General features: G+C 41.0%; 2 protein-coding genes across 2 annotated transcripts; one reads left to right on the forward strand and one right to left on the reverse strand.

Annotated features, from left to right (window-relative positions):
* Nucleotides 1-4,066: 4,066 nt before the first annotated feature.
* LOC113163459 (carbonic anhydrase 1-like) lies at nt 4,067-9,927 on the reverse strand. Its single transcript, XM_026362095.1, has 7 exons — nt 9,735-9,927; nt 9,287-9,484; nt 7,830-7,948; nt 7,446-7,538; nt 7,267-7,329; nt 7,020-7,175; nt 4,067-5,756 (listed from the first exon to the last, which is right to left on the reverse strand). Exons 1-7 carry the CDS (start codon nt 9,766-9,768, stop codon nt 5,637-5,639), a joined length of 783 nt encoding a protein of 260 aa, XP_026217880.1. The 5' UTR covers nt 9,769-9,927; the 3' UTR covers nt 4,067-5,636.
* A 1,719-nt stretch (nt 9,928-11,646) lies between these two features.
* On the forward strand, nt 11,647-14,462 carry rbis (ribosomal biogenesis factor). Its single transcript, XM_026362096.1, has 4 exons — nt 11,647-11,723; nt 13,418-13,533; nt 13,643-13,759; nt 13,844-14,462. Exons 2-4 carry the CDS (start codon nt 13,423-13,425, stop codon nt 13,910-13,912), a joined length of 297 nt encoding a protein of 98 aa, XP_026217881.1. The 5' UTR covers nt 11,647-11,723; nt 13,418-13,422; the 3' UTR covers nt 13,913-14,462.
* Nucleotides 14,463-15,892: the final 1,430 nt, after the last annotated feature.

Here is a 15,892-nt window from a genome sequence, read left to right on the forward strand (position 1 = left end):
AAGATTCTTTTATTTGTTTTTAAAAACTCTTGACAATACCCACATACCCACATGTTTACTGCCAGGCTCCCATAGATCTTCTGATTATTTCCTAATCCTTAAAACCACTTTTCTACTTTCCTTTTTTATTTTATGTGTGAACTTAGCTTTACGTTATGAAAAAGAAATCTGATTTCTACACATTAGTATTTCTATTTCTTTGTCCTGTTAACTCCTCTTTTCTTTGAGTGACCTTTAAAGCACGAGACAAATGTGAATGTACTAGACAAGTGAATTGGCACAGTTCCACGGTGCAACACGCTGTGCAAGTGTCTCCACAGCTACAAAAAGCTCTTGTTTGAGAAGCAGGTTCGACTAGTTATCATTAAGTTTCGCCTACTTTTACAACCAGTACAGTTTAATGGGTGTGTTCAATACAGTCATGAAAGATAATAATTGTTTGTGTGTGGGTGTTTGGTAGTTAGTAGTTATTGCACCTCATTGACTTATACAGTATACTTGTGACGTACATGAAGATCTGACCCCGGTTTATAGAGAATCTGAGTATAAATTCATTTTACTTGCTGCTGTGAATCACTGCAATTGCAAGTAGAGAAAGTAGGGCCAGGGTTAGCATCCCGAACAACAGAGTGTTGAATTTACCTTTAATAAAAACATAGAAATAATGCTGAATCAATACCTATTGTGTGATGATACTGACTGGACTTTTGAAGACTAATGACCACACTTCATCTCATGTTGCCTTTAATGTCCTGACACATTCTCAATTCCCAATCAGTACTCATATAGAGGAAAACATATTCTCCAACATGAAAACAGTGGTTGAGAACAAGGAGAGTTGCTGTTTTCCTTAAAGTTCTTGAAGTTCTCAGAAAACCGAGAATCATCTGCAATTCAATGAAGCCAGGGCAAATTTAATTTAAATTTTTCTAAGCTAATTGCTTTTTTGTTTTGTTCTTTCTACTTAAGATGTTTATTTGACTCTTACAAAAATACATGTAGAAAATGATGAAATCCTTCTCTAGAAGAGATTAAGTAACGCGGTGTCGCTGTAATATAGTAGCTTGATGCATCGCTGTCCTTGGCTAGAGGTTAGATCTCACTATGGCTGTTTATCACAGAGAAGTGCAACGTCAGATGTATCGACTGCATACTGCAGTGGGGTGCACTTAGCTGGCTTTGTCCTCTGACTCTCTCACCCTGTCCTCCCACAGACTATGGAAGAGTGCATAGTTCCTGTCTCCTTAATATATGTCACCCAACTGTCACATTTGATTATGCAATAAGCTGCACTGGACAGAAGCCTGGGGGGGAACAATGTGTGACATGCTGACCGTAGTGAGTGTCAAACCTCTGTTATGTTCTGACCATAAAGATTTAGCCCTTATTTATTCAGCCTAGCCTAGTTCAATAAAATCCATTTGAAATTGTGCCCTTTTTTTATCAGATGTGGGGCTCAGTCAGTCCAGTGTAACTAATAGAAATCTGTTACGACATTGAAGTTTCTGACCTTGGCAAAGCCGTGCTGCAGAGTGACGTGCCACGCTCTCTTCAGTTCGTGAAGACGTGTTGGGGGAGACAAAACATGTAAATGAGCGTGGCCACATCTGTGTTGCATGACGGCACCCAGCGGGATCTTTCCTCCAACACAGCTGTCTCAACACCAAGCGAGATGAAAAGATGCAACACAAAGGCAACATGCGTGACAGAAGAGGGCTGTAGGGACAGGCAGCTGCGCTGAAATGGCAGCAAAGATAAAGGTAATCAATGGCAGGTATTTACATGACCCAGCAATAAATCTGCTTTAATTCCCACACGTATCTGGTGTGTGGGTGCAATACAATTTAATGCAAAACAATGGTTTACTATTACTTCAGCACGGCCATATCCCATCTCCACTGTGACGTGTCTCCCTATTGGGTGTCGCTATATCAGAGACTGGTGAACTGCAGCAGCCCCATCCTGATTTTTACTGAATTTAGAAAAACTCCCTCCAATGTACCACAGAGGCCCTGTACGTGCTTATTCCTCGGTCCTTCCTTCCTCAGGTTCACCAGGCCTCTTCGTGAGGTTAGATAATAGGTGTCAGCACCTATTCATTGTCAAATGATGGAGGTTTTTTTTTTCTGTGACGTGTCTGGAGTGTCAGTCTGTTAGTATAACATCATGTATGTGGCCAACAACATTCTTTAACATCACGTCAGTCGGGGACTTAGTTTGCTATTGCTGATCAAATCTGCCAGGACAGCAAGCAAAACTGATGGTCACTCTCTAGAAATCAAAGACCCATTATTTATGGATATTGGATAAATAAAGCCAAAACTCTTACTTCTATACATTTGGACAGGCGTGGCAACAGTATCGGGTGGAGTTTGTTTGTCACAAAGAACTCCCAAGAGAAAGAAATGTTGACATTTACATTGAGGTGGTTCTCATGCTTCACAAATGTGACACAACAAGAAGGAAGAGTGTCTGGTTTTGCAACTGCTTTAGCTCCCACTCAAGATAAATGGTGAATTCATGCATCACATGCTGGGACCATTTATCACCTGCTGCCACCAAAATAGCAGGTGGAACATTTCCCAGTGTACTTTAACTCATCTCATTCAGGTTTGTTTTTAAAATTCATTGATTCTCACTGGGTTAGTCAGACAGGCATTACAACAGTGAGCAGCTCTTGTTCTTATTGATGTTTTGCAGTTCACATGCTACATTGCAGTGACTGAGGGCACACCGGGGACAGAGGATTTACAGAGGATAAGCTCAGGTCTCTGTGACGGAGCCAACTTTTTTGTGTCCATAAGAGACACACGCCTTCCTCCACAGACCACATCAAGCCCAGCTCGAAAATTGGTTTGCCTACCATTGAACAGAGGGGGTGAAAAGGTTGTTTTGATTAAAATCGCCCTCATCTTCCTGTTTATAAGAAAGGTGAGAAGTGACGTGTTGCTCACATTACAGAGGGTGAAATGCCACTGCTGATTAAAATCTCCAGTACACTGAAGTCTTATCAGCAGGCATTTTCTTGCCTGCACATGATCATTACCCATCACCCACCATCTGAATGGTGTTGACGCAATTAATTTGTGTTAATGAATTATAACACTTTAAAAAAGAAATAAATACATAACAAAGAAGATATAAATAGTTGATCTTTGCAGGATTTCCACACCAAACCCAGACTGCAGTTATAAGATGAGTGATTATTTTACATTACATAAGCTTGATTATATCTATAGGATTACATTAGAAGACGTTTAGCCTTTCCCACTGCTGAGAGTTCCTGTTGTCTTGGCACAGCATTTTCACAAGTACTTAAAAATCCCAGCTACTGGAGCTACTGTTTCTAGAATAGATACACGTATTTGCAGTGGCACTTGGGCAGTAGTTGGAATTGGAGGACTTTCCCACAGCATAGTTTTGCTTCTTGTATCTTGCACAATCGCGGGTGGTTTGCACTGGTGCACTGGAAGTTTGATAAAATCTAATTTCTATGTAATAACAGCATCATGGGCTTTTTTTAAGTGCACACACCAAAACATGTACACCATCTGTTTTTGAATTAGGTCAAAGATGCCTTTCTACAGATAAGCTAACTTCACCAATCTGTGTTCAACAAGCTGCAATTTTTCATGACTTGCTTGTTAAAATAATTTTTTGTAGTTTATAATAGTGCATATGATTTGTGGACTTCATGCCAATGAAAATGACAATTAAAAACCTTTAAACTAGAAGAATACATGACAGAGCAGCACCAGACTATTTAGAAACATGATACATAAAGCATTTGTGTTGCAGATTAGTGTTTGAGCCACACTTCATTTACAATTGTGTAAGGTTAATCCTGCTTACTTTGCAGGTGTTGACGGATCAAAATGCATTGCATGCAATGAATTTCCAAGAACAGCTGACTTCGTGCACGCCAAAGAAGACGTTTAAATCAGAAGAACCTAAAACAATTAACGAATTCAGAATGCCCATAACACTTGATTTTGTATTCACTGATATAGAAATGTAGCTGAACTGTACGAAAAAAACAACAGACAAAAGACAGAAAACACCCGACTTGTTAGTCATAAAATATCTTTATTTCACTAGTAAAACATATAATTTCAAAGTACAACCGTAAAATATATTCCTGGGAAGGCCCTAAAAGTTACTGTCATAAGGCGTTTTTCATTTTTATGCTAATTACAATCTCTCTGGAAATACATCGCTTTTGTCTTTCACGTTACTTACAAAACCTGAGGTCCCAAAGCTGAACAGAAGCTCACATGGCTTTTTGTTAATTAGTTTCCTATACTCGGCCTGACACCAGGTTGACATTATAATCTTATCTGTTGGCAGGTTCTTTTCTTCTTGGCTTTGTGCATTAGTCACTATGGCATCGCCCACAAGGCGACTGTGCGTATTGAGCATTAGCACTTGACACACTGAGGGTTTCAATGCAAACCATGGCGGGGTTCTTTTACACAACACATCTCAGTTTGACAAGGAGGGCTATTCCTCTATATTGCTATATTATCAGAGCATCAGAAATGCAGAAGAGCTTTTGGTTACAAAACATATTTAGGAATTACTTAAGACTTGTTTTGCATAAGCTGTCAGGCTGAAAAACCCACAATAATAATAATAAAAATAATAATAACACAAGACAGGATGACAAACACGTGGAAGATTTGGAGATTAGGCTGTAAAAACAGATATAATCTGTTGTCCTGATGTTTCGTTGTTAGCACTGGCAGCGGCTTTTTTTTTCCTGATGCCCTTTTTGGATGTACAGTACAGTGAGTTCAAATCAATAAGCAGGTCAGTGCCTATAGGCATCATGTTTGCATGAGACTGCGCATGCGATCTTATGTCTGTGTGTGTGTGTGTGTGTGTGTGTCTACGTGTCTGTGTGTGTGCCAGAGGGGGATTTTCTGACTCAATTTGTTGTGATGGAGGCGGCTGGAGCGTTTCATTAAGCTGCTGTGCTGCAGAGGCCGTCAGTCGGGCAGAGATTACAGAGAGACTAACAGTGGGAGTATACGTGTCCTGTGTATATATGTGTGTGTGTGTGTGCGTGTGCATATGTGTGTCGTTTATCTGCACCTTACCCTACTCACAGATGGTGATATAGCTTCATCCTCCCCCTGCCTCTTGCAGCTAGCTTGTGCTTTCTGCTTCCTGCAGACTTAAGAGCACCATTTTGACTGTAATTCATCCTCATTTTTCATCCTCGTGCTGCATGTTGGGTAAAACAACACAGCACAGTGGACAATGTTCCTAAAAACTTTGGCACCAGATGCAACTATGCCACAGCCCCCGTGAAGTGTTTGCTCTATAAAATAAGTTATGACGGAGAATATTTACTGGCTTATTACACACATAGAAACAAATTCTGAAAGTGCTTCATCTTGCAGCTAGGACGCCCAGCATTCAAAAGCAATGGGCCCATCAAACTGAGTTCATTTTAAAATCGGATAGAGGGAGATATGTGTGCTTCGCTTCGGGCCTAACTGCAAAAAAAGGGGTGTCTGACTAAAAGGAGGGGGCAACGAGACAGAAAAGGGGACAGAGGGGCGAGGGAGTATTACCTCACTTGCAAGTCGCTTTGGATAAAAGCGTCTGCCAAATGACTAAACGTAAATGTATTATTTGAAGGAGGCACGGACAGAACGGCTCTTGAGCGGCTGGGGAGGACGGTAGTTGTCAGCCATGCAGCATTCACATTCACCCTCAGCGGAGAAGAGCAGGGTGCGGAATTTAGCCATCTGTGGAAAGGGAGAAGACGGCGCTGGGGTTAGTCATTACTGCTGACCTCCTGTGACTGCCACTCACATAGCACATCACTAGTCTTGCCACTGAGTCACTGACGTGAATTTAGAGCCTTGTACAGTGGAATTAAGCTTAGGCGTGGTCCTGTTGATGCATAAAGGGTTGGTTTTACATTCTATAAAATATTTTCTTTCTATGTAAGATTTAGAGGAGATGCCACACTCAAGTCTGTGTACTAACTAAATATTTTTTTTTATGCATTTGAGCAGGATATCACCCCGGTATATCCTCGGACACCCGTCCCGGTATATCCAGGATGGGTGTAGTCACTGTGAGGAAAATCCACACTTGGTACAATAAAACAAACAAGATATAGCATGCTGAGTCAGGCAGGGCTCAAATAAATGTCTACAGGATGGCGTCAGATGATGTAGGGACTCTAGGGAACTCTAGCTAATGAATTACTCTATGTAATCACCCAACTGAAGCCACATCAATGTATTGTACACAGTGAATGAGGAAAACAATTTGGCTGGCGTTGGTTTCCTCTTATGATTAGACGATAAGTAATCATTCACATGCATTACTGTTCATGAATGACTTTGTCATTATCTGCTTGACCAGCCATAGATGATACTAAGTCTAAAGGTTATATTCACATCTCACATGTTTACCCTTCAGACGCCTACTTGTCTCCATGAAATACACATTTGACCAGGCAGTGTTTATTTCCACCTGGACTAAAGACTCCAACCACAAAGACATATCTAATTAGAGAGGCCGTACATTTAGATTAAATGGAGGTTTAAAGTCAAATATTCAATTCAGCAGTAGGATTCGGTATACTTAGATATAACTATATACTTTGCAGATGCAAGTATGATGAAATCACCACACTGAAAGTTTATCTACAGAATAAGACACATTATCGGTACAGGCATTTCCTGTTGACTTTCCATATACTCGCTGTGGTAAGGGTAAGGGTAAGACACCATCACCAACGTGTGAACTTGTGTTCACCCTCTTCCTTTTATTGACCAAGTATATTTTAATTCATTTTGAAAGGGGAACAGGTTACTGTATTGCCTACTTTCCCATTACAAAACATTTTTCTTCTTGTTCGAGTTTGTGCAGCTAATCTGAATAATAAATCCCTATGATTTAGATTATAGAATAAAGATGGGATTTGCTGAGAGGGCTGTTCTAGGCTTTAGGCACATTTTGTGCTGCTGCTGAATGGGCTCAGTGATGAATCATACCTGTGCAGAGCTGACGCTGATTGGCTCCTTGCAGACAATCCAAGTCACGCTTTCAAACAGGGGGGGAGTGGTCAGTGAACCAGGATATGTCCAATAGTCTAGGCAACCAGGGAGCAAGGTAGCAGGGTTGAAGTCTGCAAAAGTGGTCTGCTTGTTCTGAAGATGATATAGAAAGTAAAGAACAGGTCAGCCAGGTATCTTATAAATCAAATGGATGAAAATACGTTTTGGTAAAATAGAAACTTACCGCTGTCCTGATGGCTTTAAAGGCATCGATAAGCTTCTGGAGATTGGGATTTTCACTACCAATCTGAAAAACAACAATGAGTATAATGTTGAAGGCTGATTATATGACCATCAGAACACAGCATTACCCATGGCGACCAATGTAGAAGTGAACGATACGTTTGAATGGGTGGTTCTCACCTTCAGGAAAACTCCAACTACAGCGAGTCCATCAGGTTGTTTAACAGCGTCCCCAAAGCTTGCATATTTGGTGTTCCAGTGCACCAGATGGAGCTGGAAATCAAATAGATAAATACAAAACAAATTCAAAAATAATCCTCATCCATTATCAGAGCTGTGGAAATATTTTGTGTATAATAGGGTGTCTATTTATTGGTACATATGGAGAAACACTGCATGTCATTAATTAATTGTAGTTTATTATATATACTGTATTATTGTCTCCATTAACCCAGCAAAAACTCTGCCTCTCTTTCTCTTTGATGTCGTGTATGAGCCTCATTCTGTCATAAACTGTAGCTGTCTGAGTGCTGTGATCATTGTAGTAGCTCAGCTGATCCTAACCTCAGCAGGATACTTGGTCCCGTTCACAGTATGCTCAGAGCCTCTGTCGTCACATGCTCCCCAGTGGAAATGAAACTGCTTGAGCCTGTAGGTCCCTGAGATTGGTCCGCCTGTCAGAGCTGCAGAACAAACACACATCTCCCATCAGTTCAGCCCACACTGAATGTGGGAAGCAATGCAGTCAGCCACAGCGAGGCTTTGATTATTGCTTTGGCTGCAGCGCTGTTATAAATGATGCATCCGACTTGAGATGAGAACACAAGAAGGAAATGAGGCAATATCTTTCTGAGCAGCAACTATAGGAACATACAGTAAAGCACAGGTTTACAACATAAGAAAACATGTGAGTGCACACTCATCATGTGCACACTTCACGTTTCCCATTTCATGGAAGCAGACTCAGTTCCTGTTGTGTGGGCCCTGGTCAAACTCAGGGTCACACTGAGACTGAAAAGACGTCCAGGTATTGTTAACATCAAACCACCTTCCAACACAACATAATGGAGCTATTTACACAATATGCACTATTTGAAACAGTAGATGATAATCCTATATTGTTCTATTTCTGGTGCAATGCCTTTAAATTCTGACACACACACACACACACACACACACACACACACACACAACACACCACCCTCTTGAAACAGGATATTTGTTCTTCAGTAGCCGGCCTGGGATGATAACAGAGGATAGGAGCAGTAAACTTAAAAAAAAAAGTTACACTCATCATTTCCACATGATGTATGACATGATGTATGACAGTGACACACGGGCTTTAATTAGAAAGGCACGATAAAAGACCTATGTAGCTCATGCACTTTGTGATTTCCTTTTCCAGTATAATGTTATCAATTTATCTCCATTTTGCATTAGAGAGAAGTAAAGTACTTCAAATTTTCTTTCCAACGCGTGTTCATCTAATTAATATTTAACCATGTCTGGGTTTTTATCTGCAAAGCAACCTTCGTTTTTTTTTTTTTTTTTTTTTTGGCTTTTGACCTCACTGCCTGCAGAAAAGAGTCAGCGTGGGAAAGATTTACCGGTGGAGGTCACGTTACCAATTCAATTAGTGTCAGCGAACTTTGTGCTTGGTTTTTAAATAAACCTCTGCAGCCTGGTCATTAACCTCTCATATTAGCACGTTTCTCTTATTCAAAAACTCCGTTTTAGCACTAATGTCACCGCCTGGGCGTCAAGGACGTGAGTCATGCGTCTTCATTTGAGCGTATTATTAACCTGTTCTCCGGGCTGGAGACGGTGTGAGCCGCACTTACAGGAGCCATGCATTAAACCAGAAAGCCGCATTTTAATGCATTATGTAAGTCCTCATCATGCACACTGTCAGTGCACAGTGAGCCCATTAATGTTCCTGCAGATAGTGCAATGGTACATACACATTTTCCTACATACTGGAGCCACGCACTGTACGTTGCGCCGTGTTGCTTCATACTAACTTGAGCTGTCGGTGTCATCTCCGAAGGACACTTGGAAGGAATGTCCGTTGTTGAGAATCTCGAGGCAGGTGGACGGGTCGTACCTCAGATTGAGCGGCTTCAGCTGCGGGTCGTATGACGCGTTACCTGGTACGATGTCAATGGGAGACTGGCGGGATCCATTGGCAACAGGGAAGCCGTGAGCCCATGTGTCGGGTCCTGAAACAATTGCATGAGAACAGTGCGATCAGTAGAACATCAGCCTTTAATCAGGGGATAAATGAGGCTATTGGAGGATGGCGAGGTGCTTAAAACGCAGGCAGAAGCCTCAGAGGCGCTGAATTAAAACCAATCTCTGCACTGTGCTTCCATTCATTCAGCGCACTGCCTGCTGGTACAGTGTGCCTGGTTACAGTAATGAAATGTCACCCCTACGTTGCACAGCGCGTCCGTGGAGAGTGCGCCTTACCGTTGTTCGCTCCGTATCCCCAAGAGTGAGACATCGTTACAGTTCGGATCTATTGGTATTGAGAGCTGTGGCGACCTGTTCCCCCAGCAAAGCAGCCAGTGTACTCCACCTGACAGCTGCTGACTTTATATAGGGTCCCCAGCGTGCAGTATATCTGTCAGGCTGGTGTGAGCCACATGATGTCCGCGCAATGACCGGGAGGAGTTTGGATGCGCCGCAATTCTCTAACTCTGTGGATCAATGACTCTCTCTCTCTCTCTCTCTCTCTCTCTCTCTCTCTCTCTCTCTCTCGGTGAAGTCTTGAGTGACGTGACTTAACACGAGCTGAGCTGCATATTCCTCTATCGACGTGCTGAGCGCATCCCCATCTGTCCACCAACCGGTTTTTGTTGATTTTATTGTCATTTCATTTAATGGGGACATGAAACCTGTAGTCTCACCTTCAAAGGTGAACGTGTGCTGCAGCTGTGGCACCGTCCGAAGCACACACACACACACACACACACACACACACACACACACACACACACACACACACACACACACACACAGGCATTTAAAGGCCCATACATCATGAAAATATGAAGCAGCCTAGAGATAAGTCAATGCAAATGGAGAATATATGGAACTACTGACACCGGGCTCTTTTATCACAAATTATTTCAATGCCTATAAATAATGCAGCAATGTCTGTTTGGCGTCAGTGTATACCATATGGATGTTGAGCCAGAAAACGTGATGATTAAACTGAAAAATAGAGAGAAATCAGCTTCCTAGAGGTTAAATGCATTATTGTTAAAACGTATATGCAGGATGCTGCTCCGAAAGTGGCACAGCAGAAGTCACAGTCACTGTAATTGTTGTGATTTAATGTGTGATTATGACAAATTCATTGGTGTTAAAACAATAACAGTGATAAAAAGCATAAATAAGATTCAAATGTAATCCTACTCCAGGAACATTAATACACAATATAAACAAAACATCGCGTCTTTGGAAATGTGGAAGTTCTGTTTGGTTCGTGACTACCAGGACTGCTTTGTGCATGATTTTCCTAACTCTGATGACTGCAGGTGATATAAATAAGGGACTGACAGTAGAGCAAGTCAGTGTCTGACCAAGTCAAAAACTCCTAATCATTGCATTTGCATGACGTGGTTTTGCAGCGAAAAAGAGCCCGTGTTCTTGAAGGATCAGTCAGTCAGAGCTCCAGACCTCAAGTACCTCCTGAAAAGTTGTTCAGCATCCCAGAGGCCCGTTTAGCTCAGTGTTTCATAAAGAGGCTGTAATACGCACATTTGTGGTGGTACTACGGTGCCACCTGCTGTTGGCCAATAAGAATAAAACGCATGTTTCAAGATCATGACCGATTAGTGCGCCCCCGTCCGATATCTTTGATAGGCAAACATTAACCAAACAAAAATTTATTTTAATCTTAATCAATTTATCTAAATGAGTACATTCTGGGTGTGTAATGTGGTAACGCCCAGTGATAACATCCAAATTAAAACACAGACCTTCCACTACAGTAGAAAGGTTATTGAGGACGTGTTGTGTGTCAAAGTATCATTCATCCCCATAGATAAGTTAAAAATATAAGCTAAGAAATAGATTTAAACGCTTGTGCTTGCACATTTAAGGTTAGACATCCAAACCGGAAGTGTTGCTTTCGTTTTACAATTAATACGAATACAAAAACAAAAGGTTTAATTATGGTTTTGCGCATATAAATGTATAAGGGTCTTTTTAAAGAACGTATCTATGAATCTAGTTGAGAACAGAGTCTAAACAGTCAAATCCTACACTTTGTCCTTGGGGAGTTATGCAGGTTTCGAGGATAATCGATTCAATTTCCTCCATTTCTTTCAAAATAATGGCCCGTATGTCTCCACATGTTTGACGTCGGCTGTCGCGCACAAGTGACGTAGGAGAAGGGGCACGTTTGTGGCACATGAGAACAACAACACGGACAGAAACTTCATCTACAAGGTTTGTTTTGTCGTTTCTGTACAGTTGACATGCTAATCATGGCACAACCTGCTTTAAATTCGTTTAATAAAACGTTTATCACCAAGTCATTTTAGACAACATCATCAGAAAATGAAGGCGCTTCATATTAGGACAGTAACACAGAAAATCGTCTCTTCACGTTTGTGAATGTTTCTCTCTATTTATACTGGTTTTGATAAACTTTCAGATTTATTATTTTGTGTAGATTGCAACTGACTGCACGAATATTTTCAGTATAGATGAACCTGCTGATTGTTTCCTATTTGTATTGATTGATTGTTTAATATACAACGTTTATTACTAATTAATTCAGCCCTGGTGACACCTTTTGTGTGACCAGCAGTCTAAAAACCAAAAGATATTATTTTTACAGTTAGTAAAATCTTAATATCTGAGAAGTAAATGTTTTGCAATGTTGCTTAAAAATGACTAAAAACTTTACTTGATTTTCAGAACAATTGGCAACTAATTTGTTAACAGTTGATTAAACGAATAATCAATTAATCACTGAAGGTTTACATTTGTGTTGCCTATTCTCTAGTTGTGCAGCGTAGAAACTTGTACTCTACCTGATGTGTTATGAGCCTGAGTAAAGGGGTAAAATAATAATTTGCTCTACTTTACGGCATATAACAATATCTGGAGAATAACTGAGCATGAACTGAGCTTTGTGTGGTTGCTGTTCTCACACTTTGCTGCAGGATGTCAAAGATTTAATATGATTAATTTGCCTCTGTATCATTTTAGAACAAAGTTGATAGAAGGCCGTGGCTAGTGCCGTCCTTTAACAGCATGCACAATGCAAGACGGTGGTCCCCCCTAAAACAACTAGTATGACACTTGCGCGACAGCAACAGATCAAAGTCTGTTAGATGTCCTCTTCTCCGGTGACACGGCTTACAAAAACAAAGAGACACAGTGATATCCCAAAATCTGTAGCCCACTTTGTTGCAAATAATGCACATTGACAGTAAATATGATTTAAGAGGCTGAATTAATCTAATGATATCTTCTTAATTTAAATAGGTAAAAACACGGCCTATAATTTCATTAGCAGTTAAATGGAAAATACACCAAGGAAAGGCTTCACCATTACAGAGCCAGCAGTGGACTGCACCTCCAGCACCAGGCTGCAAAATTACTGGTGTATCCAGTGTTTATATATAAAGTCTGCCATCAGCTTCTAGCAGCCTCAACCACTATGTGTGATTTGCTGTCTGGACTGAACCGTGTTTTTCCACTCCAGTTTCGGTTCTCTCACTCCTACTGCAGCTTCACCGTGTTGTTGTTAGCAGACAGGAGCAGGAGGCAGGATGATCTGCAGCGAGCCAGCAGCTTTGGCCTTTAAAGAGATGTGTGTGTGTGTGTGTGTGTGTGTGTGTGGGTGTGTGTGTTTTCTAAGATACATGTGAAGAACATCCTTGTTTCTTACCCTCAGGACTGAGAGGGTTTGTTTTGTTTATGGTGTAACTCAGCAGCAAAATTGTAAAAATATTAAATTGGTGCATTTGGCCTCAATATATTCCACATTAGGAAACACTTGAATTACTTATTTATACAGTATCTGAAGTGACTGACTGTGCGATTGTTGGCATCATCAGAGCTGCAGCGCTCGTACAGAAATTAAAACTCTTCCTTGAACGTATCCAAGCTGATCGGTGTTCTCTCCCCAGGTAACATGGCGAAGAATAAACAAAAAGGGAAGAAACAGAAGAATGTCTTTCAAGTGGCAAACAAGCACTTGAAACACAAGAACAAAGCGAAACCTGTCACGACGACACTCAAACACGTAATATCTACTTCCCGTTTCTGTTTGTCCCCCTCCGTATTTGGAGCTCTACTCTCTCTTGCATGTGTTGTTCTTTGCACCTGCTCAAGCCTAATTTGTGGCTTTACAGATCAATGCCGTGAAAAATGAGAAGGTGGAAAACCTCAATCAAATCTTCACAGAGGTCCAGAAGGACATTAAGAGCGTTTCCAAATCTGTTGCCCCCGAGCCAAAGAAACAACCCCAGGTAAAAGTGGAACTTAATACGATCTATTATGCAACGTTTTAACTCTCTCGACATAATAATAATAATACATTCTTGTCTTTTTAGGCTGCCAGAGAGCCACCGAAGGAATCTGTGAACGTAGACAATGCTGCTCAGCTCTTCTCTCAACTATAACAGGCCAAGAAAGGGGGACTGTCACGATCACCGGTGACAGACGAGAGTGAACTGCTCTACTCTGATCACGTTCGATGTTGGAAATGAAGTCCCGAAGGAGCTGTCAGTTCACTTCCAATACGGTTTGACATTTCATGCCAAACTGAAGACTGCAGATACGAAGAGGCGACAGCTATGACAGTTAAACCTTGTGTGTAATTAAAGCATCCTGCATGTTCATTACGACAAACTGGAACCAGTTCACGTGTGCGCTGGTTAGATTCATTCTGGATGCAACGCGTTTTTATTATTTATGCTGATGATTATTCTTCTATATATGTTTTCTCTTTGCTTCAGCTATTTTTCTTGATTCATCCCTAAATATATAATGTCAAACATCAATTATAGCATCTTCACATTCTCCAGATACAAAATATAAGTGGGGGCACCTCTTAGCAGTGGGTATTTGGCATTTGGTAATTACTTTTCTGTTGATTGACAGTTGATTAATTGAATCATTGTTTTAGCTCGTCTTTCTTTATTAAACAGTGTAAATATTCGTGCACTTTAATCATATCAAGTCAATATGCAATTGAGGCAACCTAAAAATATTTTTCTCGAACAGGACTTTTTTAGAGGAGTGAAATAACTTGATGACACACACACTCACAGATTAGTTTTGCCAGGCAGTAAAACATTTTTCACACGTTTTTCATGCCTTTTAGTCTTAGTCAAATCACGAAGGAGGTCATTTCAGCTGCCGCTCTGAATGACAGCTGCGAAGAGTTTTCGTACCTATAGAAGTGATTAACATTTCAAGTCTCCATTTTTTTTTCTTTTTTTTTACAGGTGTTAGTTCAACTCATATTTCAGTCCACAGTTTGTGCTGTTGGTTGCCGTGTTGGACTTCATTCATCATATTTTCATTATTTGTCCACTTATTTATGTACAAGCTCTGTTTCAGGGCTTCGCTCTGTCATTTTTATTAGGAACTTATAGATTTTTCTGGTCCACCTGTGAACAGCAGAATGCTCTCAGTATGCTGCTGCTGCTGCACCCTGCTGAAAGCAACTTGACATCGGAGGTCACGAGCGCCTGGCTGACTGCTTGTCTCCATCGTGACCTCTGACTGAGGTAGTTGGTCAATAAATCTGAGGCTGGTAAACAAACCAACTCTTGACTGTGACGGTATAAATAAAAGAATGAGATCTTCGAGGGGGAGATAGTTACCATGACAGACGGAGTGAAGGTTTTAATCCACCTGAATGAAAATATGTTTTTATTTATTTAGTAAAAGTTGGAGAAGCTTAAATCCGCAATAGCAGCATAAATGTAACTACTTTATTGATCTTTGATAAAAGTGTAGCTGCCAGTTTTCCAGGTGATGGGTCAACATAGAGTTCAGTGTCCAGTCTGTTGTGGAATTTTATTTTTATTATCATTTATTCATGCTATCTAATGACGTTTCAATGTGAACAAGAAGCGTTGGCGAACCACCACCTGAGAGATGAGTCTGAAGAGTAATCATGTCTTTTGTGGGTTTGAGCAACATCTTCCACATTTAAAATAACCATTTGATCCTTTGCTATTATAAATATCTTGATTAGCACACCTTTAAAAGTAGAAATGTGCTACTGTTGGAACCAAGACGCTGCTGAAAAACAGCCAGTAAACCTACATTTCACAGGAGTCACAGGAAATCTCAACAAACATGAGAGATTTTCTCTGAAATGCATTTGTTCCGTGGGGCAGAAACATTTATTTCTAATGCAGGGGAAAAGATTTTTGGACTGAAAACGATTGGTGAGGAGAGAGCAGCAGATGCAGCGTTAAGGTGTCAGCCTGAGAGCAGGTGCTTCCCACTGTGATCCAGATGGCTGCACCGCAGCACAGGCAGTGGGGTTGCACCACTACACACCCCGGGGAGACGGATGTCGTGCCAGCACACATCGAATTTTGAATGCGATCTACATGAGCTGGTGGGGGGGGGGGTTTGCTGGA

Source organism: Anabas testudineus, chromosome 2, assembly GCF_900324465.2.
Source record: "Anabas testudineus chromosome 2, fAnaTes1.2, whole genome shotgun sequence".
NCBI classification, from domain to species: Eukaryota; Metazoa; Chordata; class Actinopteri; order Anabantiformes; family Anabantidae; genus Anabas; species Anabas testudineus.